This window comes from Hemicordylus capensis, chromosome 5, assembly GCF_027244095.1.
Source record: "Hemicordylus capensis ecotype Gifberg chromosome 5, rHemCap1.1.pri, whole genome shotgun sequence".
NCBI classification, from domain to species: Eukaryota; Metazoa; Chordata; class Lepidosauria; order Squamata; family Cordylidae; genus Hemicordylus; species Hemicordylus capensis.
Genome location: NC_069661.1, coordinates 30,827,804 through 30,843,790, shown reverse-complemented (window position 1 = coordinate 30,843,790; position 15,987 = coordinate 30,827,804). Strand labels below are relative to the sequence as shown.

The window sequence follows — 15,987 nt, the reverse complement described above, 5'->3', positions numbered from 1 at the left end:
GTCAGTGACCGTAACAATAAAGACTGAGACTGAGACAGGAGAATGATAAATTTAACTCCTCCTGCACAAAGGATCAATAGAGCAGCTTGCCCACTGCTGATTCACACCACCTAAGACAAACTAAAATCTCAAAAAAAAAATCCTCTCTTGGAAAAGACCTTAGGAAGTTTGGAAAAGGGATCAAGTTCTCTTCTGCAGAAATGACAGTCTCAGTTTGTTCTTGACAAGCAGAATTATCTGAAGCCTATATCTGGTTTTGCACCATCTGAAGGGAATATGGAAAGCTTTTCAGAGGTGAAATCCCCTGTGCTAACGTTATTGATGGGAAATGGCACTGGACTTTTATTCTCGGAGTCTTCGCTTGAGCAATCTATCCCTGCTCGATCTCAGATTTGTAATGCAAGCTGCAAACAGTCAACTTGGAAAATTCTTGGTTGGAATATTGCTGGGTGGAATGGGAAGAGAAATGATATAGAGCTTATTACCTTTATACAACAGTGGGTTAGTGTTTCAGGAGACATGGACAAAAGAAGAGATTAATATCAGTGGTTATACTATTTACTCATTGAAAGCCCATTCGGATACTAACAGGGGAAGGCTGAAGGCCGGATTAGTATGCTGTATATCATTAGCTTTGAATTATCGATTATCTGACCTTCAATTATCTGACCATTCGATTATCTGACCTTCCCCCTTATGCTATGGCAATTCTGATTAAGGCTAAGAGCGGAGATTTGTTATTGATTATTATTTATCTGCTTCCGGGTCAAACAATCTATCACTATTTGGCAACAGTTGGATTTATATATAACTGAAGCAACATTGAATTATCCTTATGCTTCTATAATCCTTATGGGGGATTTTAATTCTAGATGCGGTACTGATGGTACAACGCTGATGGCCTCCTATTTTTGGAAATGGGGCGACTGTATAGATGGTGCTCCCGTTCCCAATCATTTTTCTAAAGATAAAGCCATCAATTCATCAGGAGCCCAACTGATCTATTTAACTAGGATATTTGAGCTGACAATATAAAATAGTGCTATACCCCCGGATATAGCAATAGCAATAGCACTTACATTTATATACCGCTCTATAGCCAGAGCTCTCTAAGTGGTTTACAATGATTTTAGCATATTGCCCCCAACATTCTGGGTACTCATTTTACCGACCTCGGAAGGATGGAAGGCTGAGTCAACCTTGAGCCCCTGGTCAGGATCGAACTTGCAGCCTTCTGGTTACAGGGCGGCAGTTTTACCACTGTGCCACCAGGGGCTCTTATTCCTGGGGATATTCCTGGGGAATACATGTTTCTTTCCTCGTGGAGGAGTAGGGTTGTGGATTATGTTATGGTTTCTAAATCTATTCTTCCTTATGTCACTTCTTTCGAGGTGGGTGAGCAAATTTTCAGTAATCATTTTCCTGTGTTCATTTATCTAGATCTTCCCCAGGAAAGGAGGGATAATCTTTTTCCTGTGTTTTTGATGATAGTTCTACCAATTTAAAATAAAATGGGATTTCTGCAAAATAAAATGGTCAAAGGAAGTAGACAGTGAGATATCCATGTTCTATGACTCTCCCAAAGGTAGAAATTTATATAATTCTATTATGCAAGCACATTTGGAATGGCAAACAATTACTGCTTATGAAAAATTAGAAGATGCTCTTATACAAAAGTTTTCATGTTGGAGAGCAACTAATTGTAAGAGAGCAACTAATAATTGGTTTTACTTACGCTGTAGGGCATTACGTAAACAATTGAAGAGTATTTACAGAGAATACAGATCGGGCTCAGAACAAATTCTTCCACCAATCTATTATCAGATAAAGAAAGCATATAAAAGCAGTCTCAAATTTGCTAAACATCAAGCCTTACGAAATGCCTGGGATAAGCTTATAATGGCTACTAATAATGAAGATAACCACACTTTTTGGAGAATGCCAGCCGATCGCAGCCGCTCTAGGCTGCGCGGCTTGTTTGCCCTCAGCCCCACCCCCTGGAGCACGTGGCACTGGGAGCTAGCTCCCATTGGCCCGGCTCCGTCTCGGAGGCGGGGCTAGCAGCAGTGAACCGGCAGCAGGCCTGTGCCGGCTCAGTCCTTCCCCGACCGAGCAGAAGGAAGGACGTGCTGCTGCTCGGCTTCGGGGCCTCCACGTGGCCGGCTGGGTACCCGAATCGGAAGCCGGAGCAGGAGGCCCACGGGAGCGGAACGTCGGGGAGCAGTGCAGCGGCCCTTCGAGCGAGCAGCGGATTGGAGCGGCTCGGCGGCCAGGGCCTCTGTAGCCCGGCCGCCTGTGGTAACGGGCTCTGGGGGGATCACAGGAGAGGCTTTTAAGTCCTCCTCGGAACGGCCTTTGATCTTCGGGCCTCTCCACACAAGGGCTTCTAGGCCCCGGCAGGCCCAAGCTGCCCGGCATCGAGTGAGGGCAGCAGGCCGCCCCAGGCCCTCAGTAGGCCGCGCCAGGCCTTCAGCGGGGGGGCAATTGACTAACCCGGTCATCTGGGGGGAGGGTTGATTGGACGTTGGGGGTGTTGGCTTGAACTGTGTGAACCCCTTCAACCCAGGGCCCGTTTAGGCCTTCTGCTAAGGGTGGCCTTTGCCTTTATTGTCGGGCCTGTAGGGCCTAACCCCCCACACACACCCATTTTGGGGGCCTGCATTGACTAGGCCTCCCTGGTGGGCTCGTGGGCCTCCCCTGCCGGGCCTAAGCTCCATTTGGGGGCCTTTCAGTGGGGCTGGGCCTTACCACGGCTAGGTGGGGCAGGCGCTGTGACTCATAGGCCTTCCTTGCCAGCGTAGGCCTCAGTCAGGCCTTGCGCCGGCCAGGTCACTCGTTTACGCACTTGAGGGCAGGGTACAGGCCCATAAGCTTCATCCTTTGGGACATGGGCCCTAAGAAAGCCCCAGTTAAGAAAGCCCCAGTTAAAAAGGGTGGGAAGGCTCCAGCCAAGAAGGGTGGCAAGCCAACGCGGCCACCTAAGAGGCCAAACGCACCCGCCGAATCCTCCTCCGACGATGAGGGCGATTTGGAACTGGGCGCCATCAGGGCGTTTATAGCACGGCTGCAGGCCCTTGAGAGGCAGCGCACCACTCTAGAGGGCGACGAGGCGGGCGGGGGGCCTTCGGGGGTGCCCCCACATGCAAAAAAGTCAAACAGGGCGGAAAAGAAGGCAAAACTAATGCAGGGCTTTGCTGACCGTCTAGCAGCTTTGGAGGCGGCGGCGGGAACTGCCCACGAGGAACCAGCGGGGATCACGACACAACCGGCGGACTCAGGACCGGGAGACGGCAGGGACGACAATGGTGAGTCCCCACAGGGGGCCTGGCCGTGGGGACTGCCCTTTAGCACCCCCTACGGACCATACGGGTGGTTCCCAGGGCCAGTTAACTGGGCATCTCCACACGCCACCTGTAATCAGGTCTGGCAAGGGGGGAGCGCTGCTTTGCCCACCCAGGGGCCAACGGCGCAGTTCAGCTCTGCTTGGCATACTGGGGATGGGCCCGTACCCTTGGGGGACCACCTCCTTCCAGCAGTTAAGGAACGGATTTGGAAAGGAGAGTGCATTGACGTGTTCCAATTGCTCTTCAAGGAGCCGGAGCCACTGGAGAAGGAGGGGTCCCAGGGGAAGGACAAGGAGAGGACAAAGCGGAAGCCCATTGAGCATAATTGGGCAAATTGGGTTTCGGGGTACACAATCTACATGGGTGTTCTGATGCAGAAATATCCAGAGAGGGGCCCCGCTCTCGTTAAGTATTTTGATATTATACACAGAGCCTTCATGGACTTTGCTGGTAATGCCTGGGAGCACTACGGCCAAGCGTTCCGCGAGCGCGCCTCCAGCAATGCGGGTATATCCTGGGAAAGGCAGCACCCCGAGTTATGGCTTCAGATTATGACACCCGCGAGGCCCTTGGTTGGCGAGCGCGCCGACAGCGGGCACCTCATTTCCAAAACACCGGCAGCGGCAGCGGCTTCGGCCTCAGGCGCACAGGGGGTTCAAGGTCCCCTGGTGTGCTGGGAATTTAACAAGAACGGGAAGTGTGCCCGCTCCCCGTGCAAGTACCGGCATGACTGTGGCTTCTGCGGTGGGCGGCACGCCAGTATCTACTGCCAGCGGGCCAAAGCCCTTAGGGGAAAAGGGGGATACCAAGGCCCGGGAGGGGCAAAGGGCCCAGCAGCCACGGCTGGAAAAGGGCCCCAGCCCAATTAAAATCCTGGTGCTCCGGAGGCTGCTGCGTGACTACCCCAACAGGGAGCGCGCACGCTATATTGAGGACGGTTTTGTGAAGGGGTTTAGGATTCCGTGCCAATCCAGGCGGGTCCATAGTTTTGCACGCAACCTAAAATCGGTTAGGGGGATGGAACACATAGTAGCGAAAAAGATAGCCAAGGAGGTGTCTCTGGGGAGGGTGCTGGGCCCCTTTGACAGGCTGCCACTGCCAACATTGCGGGTATCCCCTTTGGGCGTGGTCCCTAAGAAGGCGCCGGGAGAGTATAGGCTTATCCACCACCTGTCCTACCCAAGGGGCGACTCGGTTAACGATGGGATACCGGCGGACCTTTGCTCAGTACGGTATACATCATTTGATGAGGCTGTGGCCATGATCAGGGGCTGCGGGCCTCGGGCACTGATGGCGAAGTGCGACATTGAATCCGCCTTCCGCCTCCTGCCCGTGCACCCTGATGACTTTGACCTTTTGGGCTTCGCATTTAAAGGGGGATTTTACATCGACAGAGCCCTCCCCATGGGATGCTCGGTCTCCTGTGCGGCCTTTGAGGCTTTCAGCTCTATGCTGGAATGGGCACTGCGCCGGAGGGCGGGGCTACGCTCCTCCGCTCACTATTTAGATGACTTTATTTTCAGAGGAAGGGAGGGCTCTGGCCAATGCCTACACTTACTGCGCTCATTCAGGGCACTCTGAGGGGATCTGGGGGTGCCACTGGCTAAGGACAAGACAGAGGGCCCGACCACGAAGCTTACATTTCTGGGGATAGAGCTGGACACGGTGGGACAGCTCTCACGCCTCCCCGGGGACAAGCTCGGCATCATGAGGGAATTGCTCAGGGAATGCAGAGAGGCTAGGAAGGTAACGCTACGCAAATTGCAATCGCTGGTTGGCCACCTGAACTTCGCTTGCAGGGTGGTGGCTCCAGGCCGCCCCTTTCTAAGGCGCCTGTGTAACGCCATGGTGGGGTGTAATCGACCCCATTTCCTCATTAGGGTGTCTACCGCCATGAGGGAGGATATGGGGCTCTGGCTCAGGTTCCTGGAGTCCTTTAATGGGGTGTCATTCTGGCGTTCTTCCCAGCTGCTCGAGGCCGACTTCCAGGTTCAGTCAGATGCCGCGGGCGGCCTTGGGTTCGGCCTGTACCTGAGAGGGCGCTGGTGCGCGGAACGATGGCCGGGCAGCTGGTCGGAACGGGGAATCACAAGGGATCTCACCTTCCTCGAACTCTTCCCCATTGTGGTGGCGGTGCACATTTGGGCCGAGTCCTTCAAGGACTCGGTCGTGCGTTTCTGGTGCGATAATTTGGCCGTGGTTCAGATTATTAATAGCCAGACTTCCAAATCACAGAGGGTGATGGGGCTGGTGCGGGCCCTGGTTCTAACATGCCTTCGCCATAACACGCTCTTCACCGCCCAGCATGTTCCAGGGGTGCAGAACGAGGTGGCAGATGCCCTGTCTCGCTTCCAGATGCAGCGCTTCCGGAAGCTGGCACCTGGAGCCACCAAGGAGCCCGAGCAGGTGCCCGAATGGTTGTGGAACCTTGGGATGTAGAGGCGTTTAGGGCCATCCAAGCCTCCATAGCGCCCAGGACACGGGTTGCCTACGACAAAAGGGTCAGGGCCTTTCTGCAGTTTAGAGCTCAGGTAGGATTGGTCCATGTGTGGCCTGTGCCGCCGGAACAGCTGATGCAGTACCTGGTGCACCTCCATGCCCAGGGGCTGGCGGTGAGCACCATGGCCGGCCATTTGGCTGCGCTGGCTTTCTTTGGGAAAGCAAGGGGCCTCCCCGACCATTCTGGGGACTTCAGGGTCCGGCGCATGCTGGAGGGCTGGGCGAGGGAGACGCCCGTGCAACCTGACCGACGTAGGCCGGTCACCCCAGAGGCACTGCAGCTGGCACTGCGGCAACTTGCCGGGGTTTGTGCGTCTCCTTATGAGGAGGTCCTGTTCAGGGCGGCAGCCTTGGTTGCTTTCTTCGGGGCCTTTAGGGTTGGAGAGATGTTCCCCAGGAGCAGGCGCGGCCCCACGAGTAGGGTACTTCAAATCAGTGACCTCACCATGGGTGCTTCCCGGGTGGTACTGCACCTTAGGTTTTCAAAAACAGATCAGAGAGGCAAGGGGCAGAGTGTCGCGCTGCATGCCGCTGGCGACCCGGGCTTGTGCCCAGTCCGTGCACTGGAGGACTACACGGAGGCCAGGGGTTCAGCCATGGGGTGCCTCTTTATCCACGCTAATGGGCGCCACGTGACCCAATTCCAGTTTTGGGCGGTGATGAGGAGAGCCTTTGTGGCGGCGGGGGTGCCTACCCAGGATCTGGCCCCCCACTCCTTTCGGATTGGGGCGGCTTCCATGGCTGCTCGGATGGGTTATTCGGGCCCGGAAATCCGGCGGCTGGGCAGGTGGCGGTCAGCGGCTTACCGCCGATACGTGCGGTAGATGGGCGCATAAATTCTGCCCCACCCCCACCCACAAACCATTTATTTGTGCCACTCCTAACGCTTTCTCCTCTTGCGCAGGGCCTCAGTCGGCTGGGCCGAGGGCGGCCGGGCAGCGCGCAAGAGTCCTCATACTGGGCCATTCCTTCATTTTCTGGGCACGCAAGTGGGCGCAGAGCGCCCACCCTGGAACCCAGCTTGGTTTGGGGCGTTGGGCCACTGTGGAGTGGCTTGGCCGGCGGGGCATGCGGAGGGCCCAGTTCCTGCCGATGCTGCACGAGTTCCTGGAAGGGAATCCTGTCCCGGATGTCCTGCTGCTGCATTTTGGAGGCAACGACCTGGTGGACCAGTCTGGCATTTCGCTCTCAAGACAGATTGCCCAGGACCTGGTGGTCGCCCTCTCCTGGTGCCCGGGGCTGGTGGTCATCTGGTCTGACATCACTCAGCGGCGAGTCTGGAGGGGGGCGGTGAAGCAGAACAAGGTAGATAGGGCTAGGCGCGGGGTGAACGCGGCCATGGCGCGCTTCATCGCCTCAAAGGGGGGTGGGTGCATCCCACACAATGACATCGCGTTCTCGCTCCCCCAGTTATTCAGGGGTGATGGGGTGCACTTGTCCCCCCTTGGTATGAGGTATTTCTTAGACGATCTGCGGCTGGGGTTGGCAACAGTGCTGTTAGGCCTGTGGGGTGGCGGGGCGTCAAGCTAGGCTGACGCCCGCTGTGGCGGGCACAGTGCGGAGGTGAGCGGCTGATGCGGTGCGGCACCTTAGGTAAGCTTTAGCTGTAAGGTGGAGGGGCAGATCCCTTGAGGCTTTACAGATCAGGGATGCTGCCTTGCTCCCACCTCCCTGCAACCGACACCCTTCCGTATGGCTTTACAGCGTCGGACAGGTGATGTAAATTGCAGGGTCCTGACCTTAGGTCGGCAACGAAGGGCGCCCCCTTCTGGAAGGTGGGCCGCCTGGAGCCGAGGTGTCTGTGCCATGAGATTCTAGGGCGGGGGTGGCCACGTGGTGCCCCCCCCATCCGAGCCCGCACTGTTGCTGCTCTGAATGCCAACCCCAGCTGCCGTGCCTGTGCAGGCACTGTCTTAAAACCTTGTACCCCTAATAAAGTGACCAGTTCCTCCATAATACTTCTGTGTCCGTGTCTCCTTGGGTCTGGGTGCAATGTTTCTGTAACGAGCCAAGTTAACATGCCTTGTTGGATTTCAGCTAGATCGTGGGAAACCCACTTTTTTGCAATTTATAGGCACAGCCTAGTCAGGTTTTTGTACCAACTTTGATTGATGTGTTACCCCATTGCCCCCCCCCCATTACTCCTGAAGAAATAACGAATTTAGTAGGACGTTTAAAAATTGGAAAAGCCCCTGGTCCAGACCTTATTCTTCCCGAACTATTAAAAGCTAATATAGAATAGTGGGCCATAGTTTTAGCCAATTGATTTACATCTATTAATAGCACAGGAATTATACCAGAGCAATGGAAAACAGCAATAGTTGTTCCCATATTTAAAAATGGTTCTCAGTTGGATCCATCTAATTATAGGCCTATAAGCTTGTTGTCTGTGGTTGGTAAGCTATATGCTCTTTATCTATTGTATAAGCTTGAGGCATGGATCTCAGAGAACCAGATTCTTGGGATTGAGCAAGCGGGTTTCAGAGCAGGCCGCTCTATTCTTGACCATTGTATGATCTTGTATCATCTAGCCAAGAAATATTCTAGTGGCCCTAAAGGCAAATTTTTGTTGCTTTTATAGATTTAAAATCTGTGTTTGATTCTATTTCCAGACACTTATTATGGTCCAAACTTGAAAAAACTACAATAGATAAGAGACTGTTATTTCTGATGATGCAACTCTATTCCACATCTGTATTACGGGTTAGGTATGCCACTAATGGGGCTCTAACTGATTTAATTCCTTCTACTCGTGGGGTCAGACAAGCACATTTGTGTTTGTCTTGGCCCCTACATTGTTTAATCTCTTTATTAATGATTTGGCCCAATGTCTGGAAAAGGTGGATTCACATGCACCCAAGCTGGCAAATAAATGAATGCTGGTTTTGTTATACACTGACGACGCAGCTGTATTATCCCAGACTAGACTAGGTTTTGCAAAGATTGATGTATGCTTTCACCTGCTATTGCAATGATATCAAGCTAGTTATCAATTATAAAAAATCAAAGGTTCTGTTTTTTCCCAAATCCAGGAAATTATATAAATGAGTAGTAAATCAGAACCGTATTGAGCAGGTTTATAAATATAAATATTTAGGCAGATTTTCCCCAATAATATAATCTTAACTGGAATACTCATAGGCTGTCCTCTATCCATATAGCCCATAAAACTCTTACTGCCTTTTTGAGCTTCTACTATTCTAAAGGAGGCCAGTATATTCCTATGGCACTCCATGTATTTCGTGCTAAGATTGTGGCTCAATTACCTTTTGGAGCCTCATTATGGATACAGGAGGTAACAACTGAATTGGAGAGAGTACGGTCTATATTCTTAAGAACAATCTTTGCAGTGCCTAGGTGTGTGTCATATTCTGCTCTTTGCCTGGAATCTGGGTCTTTCTCTATAGCCTGTAAAGCTTGGGAACTTACTTTTGCTAGATGGATCAAACTCTGTTTAGAGATCCGGGAATTTTCTTTCTTCCGATATTTATGGTTGGACTCTTATCCAAACCCCTGGCTATCTTATGTAAATAAGAAAGGAAACGGGGTCCACGGAATGGAAAAGCAAGAACAATGGCAAGAAACCCATGGACAAAAGAAATAATGAATGCAATAAGGAATAAATATATGTGTATTATGAAAAAATGAAAAACCAGCTATAAACACACATAACAGCAGACAGCCACATTGGTAACACACATGAGAACATGGATAAACATAAGGCCATATAAAATTACAAAAAGCAGCAACAAAATGCGCAAAACCGTATGTGCAGATGTCCAAATGGAGTCCAGAATGTCTTCAAATGTGGAAATGTAAAGAGTACATACAAAACAAATGGTAAATGCTCAAATCCAAAGGAAAGGATCGATGTGCTCAGGAAGATGTCATAAATGCCTGAAGTTCAGCTGATGATACATACTTTCAAATAGGGGTGAGTCCGAACCGGTCCGGCGGCCATTCTAAGGAATGGCCGAACTGCCGGACCGGTTCGGCCCTTGCTGGTTCGGGTCCGGGTGGGGGGGGTATAACTTTAAGGGCGGGAGGGCTTTCTTACCCCTCCCGCCTCTTCACCCCCTCCAGCGCCCGTATTTAACCAAATAACGGGGCACTGGAAACCAGCCGCCCCCGCCGCCGCCCCCCCCAGCAGATGCACATAGAAAGGTGCCGCCATACCCCTGCCGCCGTCGCCCTCTCTCCCTCCCTCCCAGCTGCCCGCCCGCCCGCCCGCCCAAGTCCTTACCCAAAGCTGGAGTAGTAAACGAGAGGAGCTCCCGGACAGAGCTCCTCTCGTTAGAAAGGCCTGATACAGAATGAAGGCGCTTTGCGCGCGCGCGCACATGCGCGCACCACAAAGGACGCCGGAGGCCCGGTCTTTTCCCGGCGGGTAGACTGGGCCTCCGGCGTCCTTTGTGGCGCGCGCATACGCGCGCGCGCAAAGCACCTTCATTCTGTATCAGGCCTTTCTAACGAGAGGAGCTCTGTCCGGGAGCTCCTCTCGTTTACTACTCCAGCTTTGGGTAAGGACTTGGGCGGGCGGGCGGGCGGGCAGCTGGGAGGGAGGGAGGGAGGGAGGGCGACGGCGGCAGGGGTATGGCGGCACCTTTCTATGTGCATCTGTTGGGGGGGGCGGCGGCGGGGGCGGCTGGTTTCCAGCGCCCCGTTATTTGGTTAAATACGGGCGCTGGAGGGGGTGAAGAGGCGGGAGGGGTAAGAAAGCCCTCCCGCCCTAAAAGAAAGGGCCCCCCTTCGGTGCCGGTCCGGACTGGTCCGGACCGTGCACATCTCTACTTTCAAACGGAACAGGCAACATGCGCTGAGAGGCTGATAACAGCGGACGATAGGAGCCTAGTGATGCCAGGAGAATGGCCAAACAACAGCCGTCCCAAGATAATAGCTTTTTCGCCAAAAGGCTTCATCAGAGGCAATTTTCCATAAATAAAGACAAAAGTGAAAAACCCATGGCTGTGCAGACAAATTTATCAAGGCATGTTAAAGCCTGAAAATACACCAGATTTTGGGGCTTTAAACATGCCTTGATACATTTATGACATCTTCCTGAGCACATTGGTCCTTTCCTTTGGATTTGAGCATTTAGCATTCTGGACTCCATTTGGACATCTGCACATACGGTTTTGCGCATTTTGTTACTGCTTTTTGTAATTTTATATGGCCTTATGTATATATCCATGTTCATATGTGTGTCACCGGTGTGGCTGTCTGCTGTTATGTGTGTTTATAGCTGGTTTTTCATTTTTTCATAATGCACATGTATTTATTCCTTATTGCATTCATTATTTCTTTTGTCCACGGGTTTCTTGCCATTGTTCTTGCTTTATCTTATGTAAATAACAAAATAATGGAACTGGGGCTTTCTCCTTCTGAACTACTTACTCTTGAAAATAATAAGGTGAAGGAAATTCTATTTCTACGGTTGCATGACACTGAACATCAGGAACCTATGTCTTCAGCTAACAGGACCTGCTCTCCCCAACATTTTGGGATTCCCACCCACCTCTGCCCATGGGAGATAGAGGTGCTAATTATTTAACAACGTTCCACTTTTCTAAGTTTCGGGTTGTGTTTGCTTGGGCCCTTTTAAATGTGCTGCCCTCCTCTCTTTTGGAAAGGAGGCTTACTAAGGATTCTTAAACTACGGTTTTCTGCCCTTGTGGCTCTGGTCTCCTGGAAACTGTTAGCCATGTTGTGTTATATTGTTCTTTGTATCAAGATGTCAGAGAAGAACTTATTTCCCCCGTTAATTAGATTTCTTGAAGGTGTGAGCTTTTTTATAGACAATATTGCCTTGCAGATACAAGCTGTGAGGTTACAAAAGTAGTAGCAATTTTTTATATATATTGCTTTGAGATTAAGGTCATAAGGTCTCAATTAAGGTCCCAATTTTAGGAGCTGTTTTACTGTTTTTAAAGTAATCTATTTTGGATACTTGTGTACTGTTTTATTGTGTGTTATTATCAGTTACTCTTTGTGTTTATTAGTTATATTTGTTATTTTGATTTTTATCTCTTGGCTGGCCAATGGCTGTAATAAAATTGACTGACTGACCATTTTTCAGTCCAAGAATGGTGATCAGGGATTCTGCTGACATAATGCAGGACTCTCTGAGTTGCTGAGTGCCGACTTGGGTGAAGCAGCCTCCTTGTCTGAGGGGAAGGGGGCATCCGTGCCCAGAGCTGTAAATCTATCCTTGGTACTCACAGTGTATGCACCTCCTGCTGCCGCTTCTGAGTGGGGGAGGGAGGCATCAATCTTGATTTGTTTCTTCAATGTGTCCTCTTTATGTGTTTTCACTAAACCAATAGATAGAAGTTCTTCCTTGCACTTCTCCTGATATCATAGCACACAGTTACATAATACTTTGCCATAAGAACAAGCTAATGTAGAATTCATCATATTAACAGGATTTAAATATTCAGAAACATAGATTTAGGCAACTACCTGTTGACAACTACCTGTTGACCCCACTCCAAGTGATGAGGCAGGTAAAGAATCAAACAGATTTGGTGTGTGTACAACATTTGTTATCAGAAAGAACTGAGCCTTTAACAGATAGCATTACTTGTGCTTTTGAGTATTCACACTGGTCTTCCTCTGTTAAGAACATTCTATGTAAACATTGGCACATAGCCACATGAGTGTGATACTCTTCTTTGAACTGGATTCAAAAGGGTTCATTTCGTTCATTTGAATGTTGATCTGGTAGTTGAAATATGGATCTAGGTACAGGCCATTTTCAATGCAAGGACTGACATCCTGACCAATGCAGCCCCAGAGCAATGCAAAAAGCACTGGTGCCTCTGAAAAGTTCAACTTACTCAGCTCCACTGCTGGCTCAGTGGTGGGGGTAAATTTCAGTGACCTTACCTTCCTCAGGAAGTCCTCTCTGCCACCCAAAAACATATCCCTGAGGGTAGCGCAGCCCTCAGGGACATATTTTCAGGTTACACAGAGGGTTTCCAGGGAAAGGGGTGGTGGTTACTCAATTAAAGAAACTGTGTCACTAATACACAAGATTAACAATCACATAAGACCTTTACTGCCTTCTGATCCAATACACCTGGGTGTTATTAATAGCCCCCTTGGGACATCAGCATTTACACAGAAAGTCCCCTTAAGACACAATTAACTCATCTGTGAAAATAGAGTCATCCTGATTCTTTTTTTGTTTAAACCACAACATAGATCTATTGCTATTTTCATGTACATTGGCTGACATGATGAGAAAAATTACTTAAAGCAGTCCTTTTGAGGTTAAAAGGACGTTAGGTAGTGCCTACTTTTAATTCCAAAGGGAATACTTTGAGTAATTTTCCTCACCATGCCAGTCAATGTACATGAGAACTCAAAGTAAGATTACTGGCTGACACCCAGACTAAGTTACTTATGAGTAGTATAGTTGAAATTAATGGGACAAGTTAGTCATTACTTGTCCCATTAATTTCAGCAAGACCAGGCATGAGTAATTTAGTCTAGAAGTCAGCCACTGGTATTTAATATGACCACCTCTTGAGGCTTCTAAGAAAACTATGTTTTGTGCATGCTTTGATGAAGACAACACCTCATCTGAAAATCTTCTATATCATAAACACACTTGAAGAAATGTTCTGAAGAAATATACCACAGACGTCCTATAAGATTCTCATTTCAGTCTTTTTCTCCTTCAGTTTCCTGAATTTGAACATGGTAAAAAATGTATTCATGTTGAAAATAGACTTTCCCCTTTTGAATTTGCCTTTTCAGTCACCCAAGTAATTGGTTAAATATTATCATTATTTGCTAAATTATTAGAAGGAAACCACCTCTTCCAAAGTCTCCTTGAAAATAGTTGAACATTAACAGAAGGAAATTATAATATATAATCTACCCTTCCATGCCACCCTACTATGTAGTCAGTGGTACCAGAGGTAACATCAATACCAAATTGATCACATGAGCAAAAATGTCAGGTGGATGGACGGACAGACAGATGGATGAATATTTATAGACTGCTTTCCAAAAAAAGTCCCCAAGACGGTTTACACAGAGAAATAAAAATTAATAAAGATGGGTCTATAAAGGCTCACAATCTAAAAATAACATAAGATAGACACAGCAACAGCCACTGGAGGGATGCTGTGCTGGGCCTGGATAGGGCTGGTTGCTCTCCCCACTGCTCAGTAAAGAGAATTACCGCTTTCAAAAGGTCTTTGCTCTTTTAGCAGGCCTTTGCTCCAGAATGTGGCTTTACTCCAGAATAACTTCTTCATTGTTTGATCATGTGCTATTTATGGAGCATCTACAGGTAGTCGTGAACATGATGTGCTCCCTGGGCCCCCATGATTTCCCCAGGTTAGGGGTATAGTTATATTTGAGCAGATGGGTTCAAAGAACCCAGCTCCCTCCCCCTCCAAGCTCCTGAGGAACCTCCTGCTCCACCTTCACTCATTATCTCCCTCATTCAGAGGGGCCTCCAGGGAGAGGGGCAAACACAGGGCCCCTCTCCCCTAGCTAAAACCCTGCCCCAGACCCCATCCATATCTTCTCAGACTACAGAAAACCCAACTTCCTTTCAGTAAAATGGAACAGTAGCCCAGTCTCCAAAAGGGTAAATCTTCGTGCTATTCTTTTATCTTTTTTGAGAGGCAGGGTTTTGATGTGCAAAGTGGCATGTTGGACAAGATTGCCTGTCACCAGACATCTACAGTTCAACAGACCTTTACTATCACATTTCCAGCTGGTGATGCCATTTTGTTATTCTTCTTAAAATAAAATTTTAATTTGTGATAAAATACCTTTTTGTCTATCTATTGTAAAACTGAAATAGGTTTGCAATAGCAAAAAGCACTTGCAAATTAAAGCAATTGTGTTTTTAAAAAAAATGATTGTGTCACGTTCTGGGACACGTTCGAAAAACCTTTTCTAAATAATCGCATTAACAGCACCTAAATTTAAAAAGCACATTAAAGAAATTATTATTAAGAAATTATTAAGGAAAAGATGACGGGGGATGCTGCACACAAGTGAATTGTCTCTTCTCAACCCACAGCTTTGCCACACCCACTTGTGCAGAGGGAACATTGGAGAATGTACGCACATAAAAAGCACCCAAATGTGTGAGAAGTCAACTGCAATTCCACTTCCAGCAATAGTGGAATGATTGGCTAAGACTAAGAGGCAACTGTCTGAAGTCTCCACTGTTGGAAGTCTTACTTCTTGACTATGGTTTCTTCAGTATATCTTGTACTGCTGTTATGTACTGTTTGAATTTCACAGCAGGCAATTATGGGCTGTTTGCAGGCAGCGAGATGTGCTGCCAATACAGCTCCCAAGATATTATCTGCTATGTAGGTACACCTGATTTTGAAATGCATTTATTGTATTTTATACTGTGCTGGGTGGCATGAGAATCTCATATTTTAAAAAAGGTTATTGAATCACATATGGCAGATTCTGTATTCTTCCACCACCACCACCACCACCACCACCACCACCACACTCCATATTGTGAGGCTGTTCTCATGAGCAGCTGAGGCCAGTCTGGGGCAGCCTGCCTAGACCCTGAGGCAGGCTGTTCATATGGATCCTGGTACTCCTGCCCAACCTAACCCTGCTCTCAAGCCCGGCTCCTTGTAGAGATTAAGGGAACATAAGAACAGCCCTGCTGGATCAGGCCCAAGGCCCATCTAGTCCAGCAGCCTGTTTCACACAGTGGCCCACCAGATGCCACTGGAAGCCTACAGGCAGGAGCTGGGAGCATGCCCTCTCTCTCTTGCTGTTACTCCCCTGCAACTGGTATTCAGAGGCATCCTTCTTCTGAGCCTGGAGGTGGCCTGTAACCCTCAGACTAGTAGCCATTGATAATAAGTGCTCCTTTAACCCAGCTGATGGGCTTGTGTGTCTCCTTGGCTCCACGGAACTGAGGAAACACAGAGATGGGGGAATCCCACAAAGCACCACGTTCGTCGTGTGGTGCCTTGTGGGATATGTGGGGCCCTGGAAAACACGTCCCAGCCTCTGTTGCTCTGCACTACTCCAGGCAGCACAGGTTGTGTGGGTGCCCAGCTTTTATGCCAAAAGAATCCAGTGTTCTTCTGGGAGAAAGGTTAGTTCAATCAGCTTCCCCCACCTTGAACCTAATTCTCAC

General features: G+C 49.2%; 1 protein-coding gene across 3 annotated transcripts; it reads left to right on the top strand.

The window, feature by feature from the left end:
* The first annotated feature begins 1,946 nt into the window (after positions 1-1,946).
* Positions 1,947-7,801, top strand: LOC128328362 (uncharacterized). Of its 3 annotated transcripts, XM_053258271.1 has the most exons (3): positions 1,947-3,305; positions 5,700-5,750; positions 6,748-7,801. In XM_053258271.1, the coding sequence occupies exons 1-3, from the start codon at positions 2,888-2,890 to the stop codon at positions 7,371-7,373; spliced, it is 1,095 nt and encodes a 364-aa protein (XP_053114246.1). In that variant the 5' UTR covers positions 1,947-2,887; the 3' UTR covers positions 7,374-7,801. The 3 variants fall into 3 exon arrangements, with proteins under 3 accessions (XP_053114246.1, XP_053114247.1, XP_053114245.1); XM_053258272.1 differs by lacking the exon at positions 5,700-5,750; XM_053258270.1 differs by having other exon boundaries at positions 5,700-7,801.
* Positions 7,802-15,987: the final 8,186 nt, after the last annotated feature.

Coding starts and splice junctions, on each gene's coding strand:
- LOC128328362 (XM_053258270.1), top strand. CDS start 2,888: ATGGGCCCTAAGAAAGCCCCAGTTAAGAAAGCCCCAGTTAAAAAGGGT. Junction 3,306..5,699: donor AGACGGCAGGGACGACAATG/GTGAGTCCCCAC, acceptor TCTCGCTTCCAG/ATGCAGCGCTTCCGGAAGCT.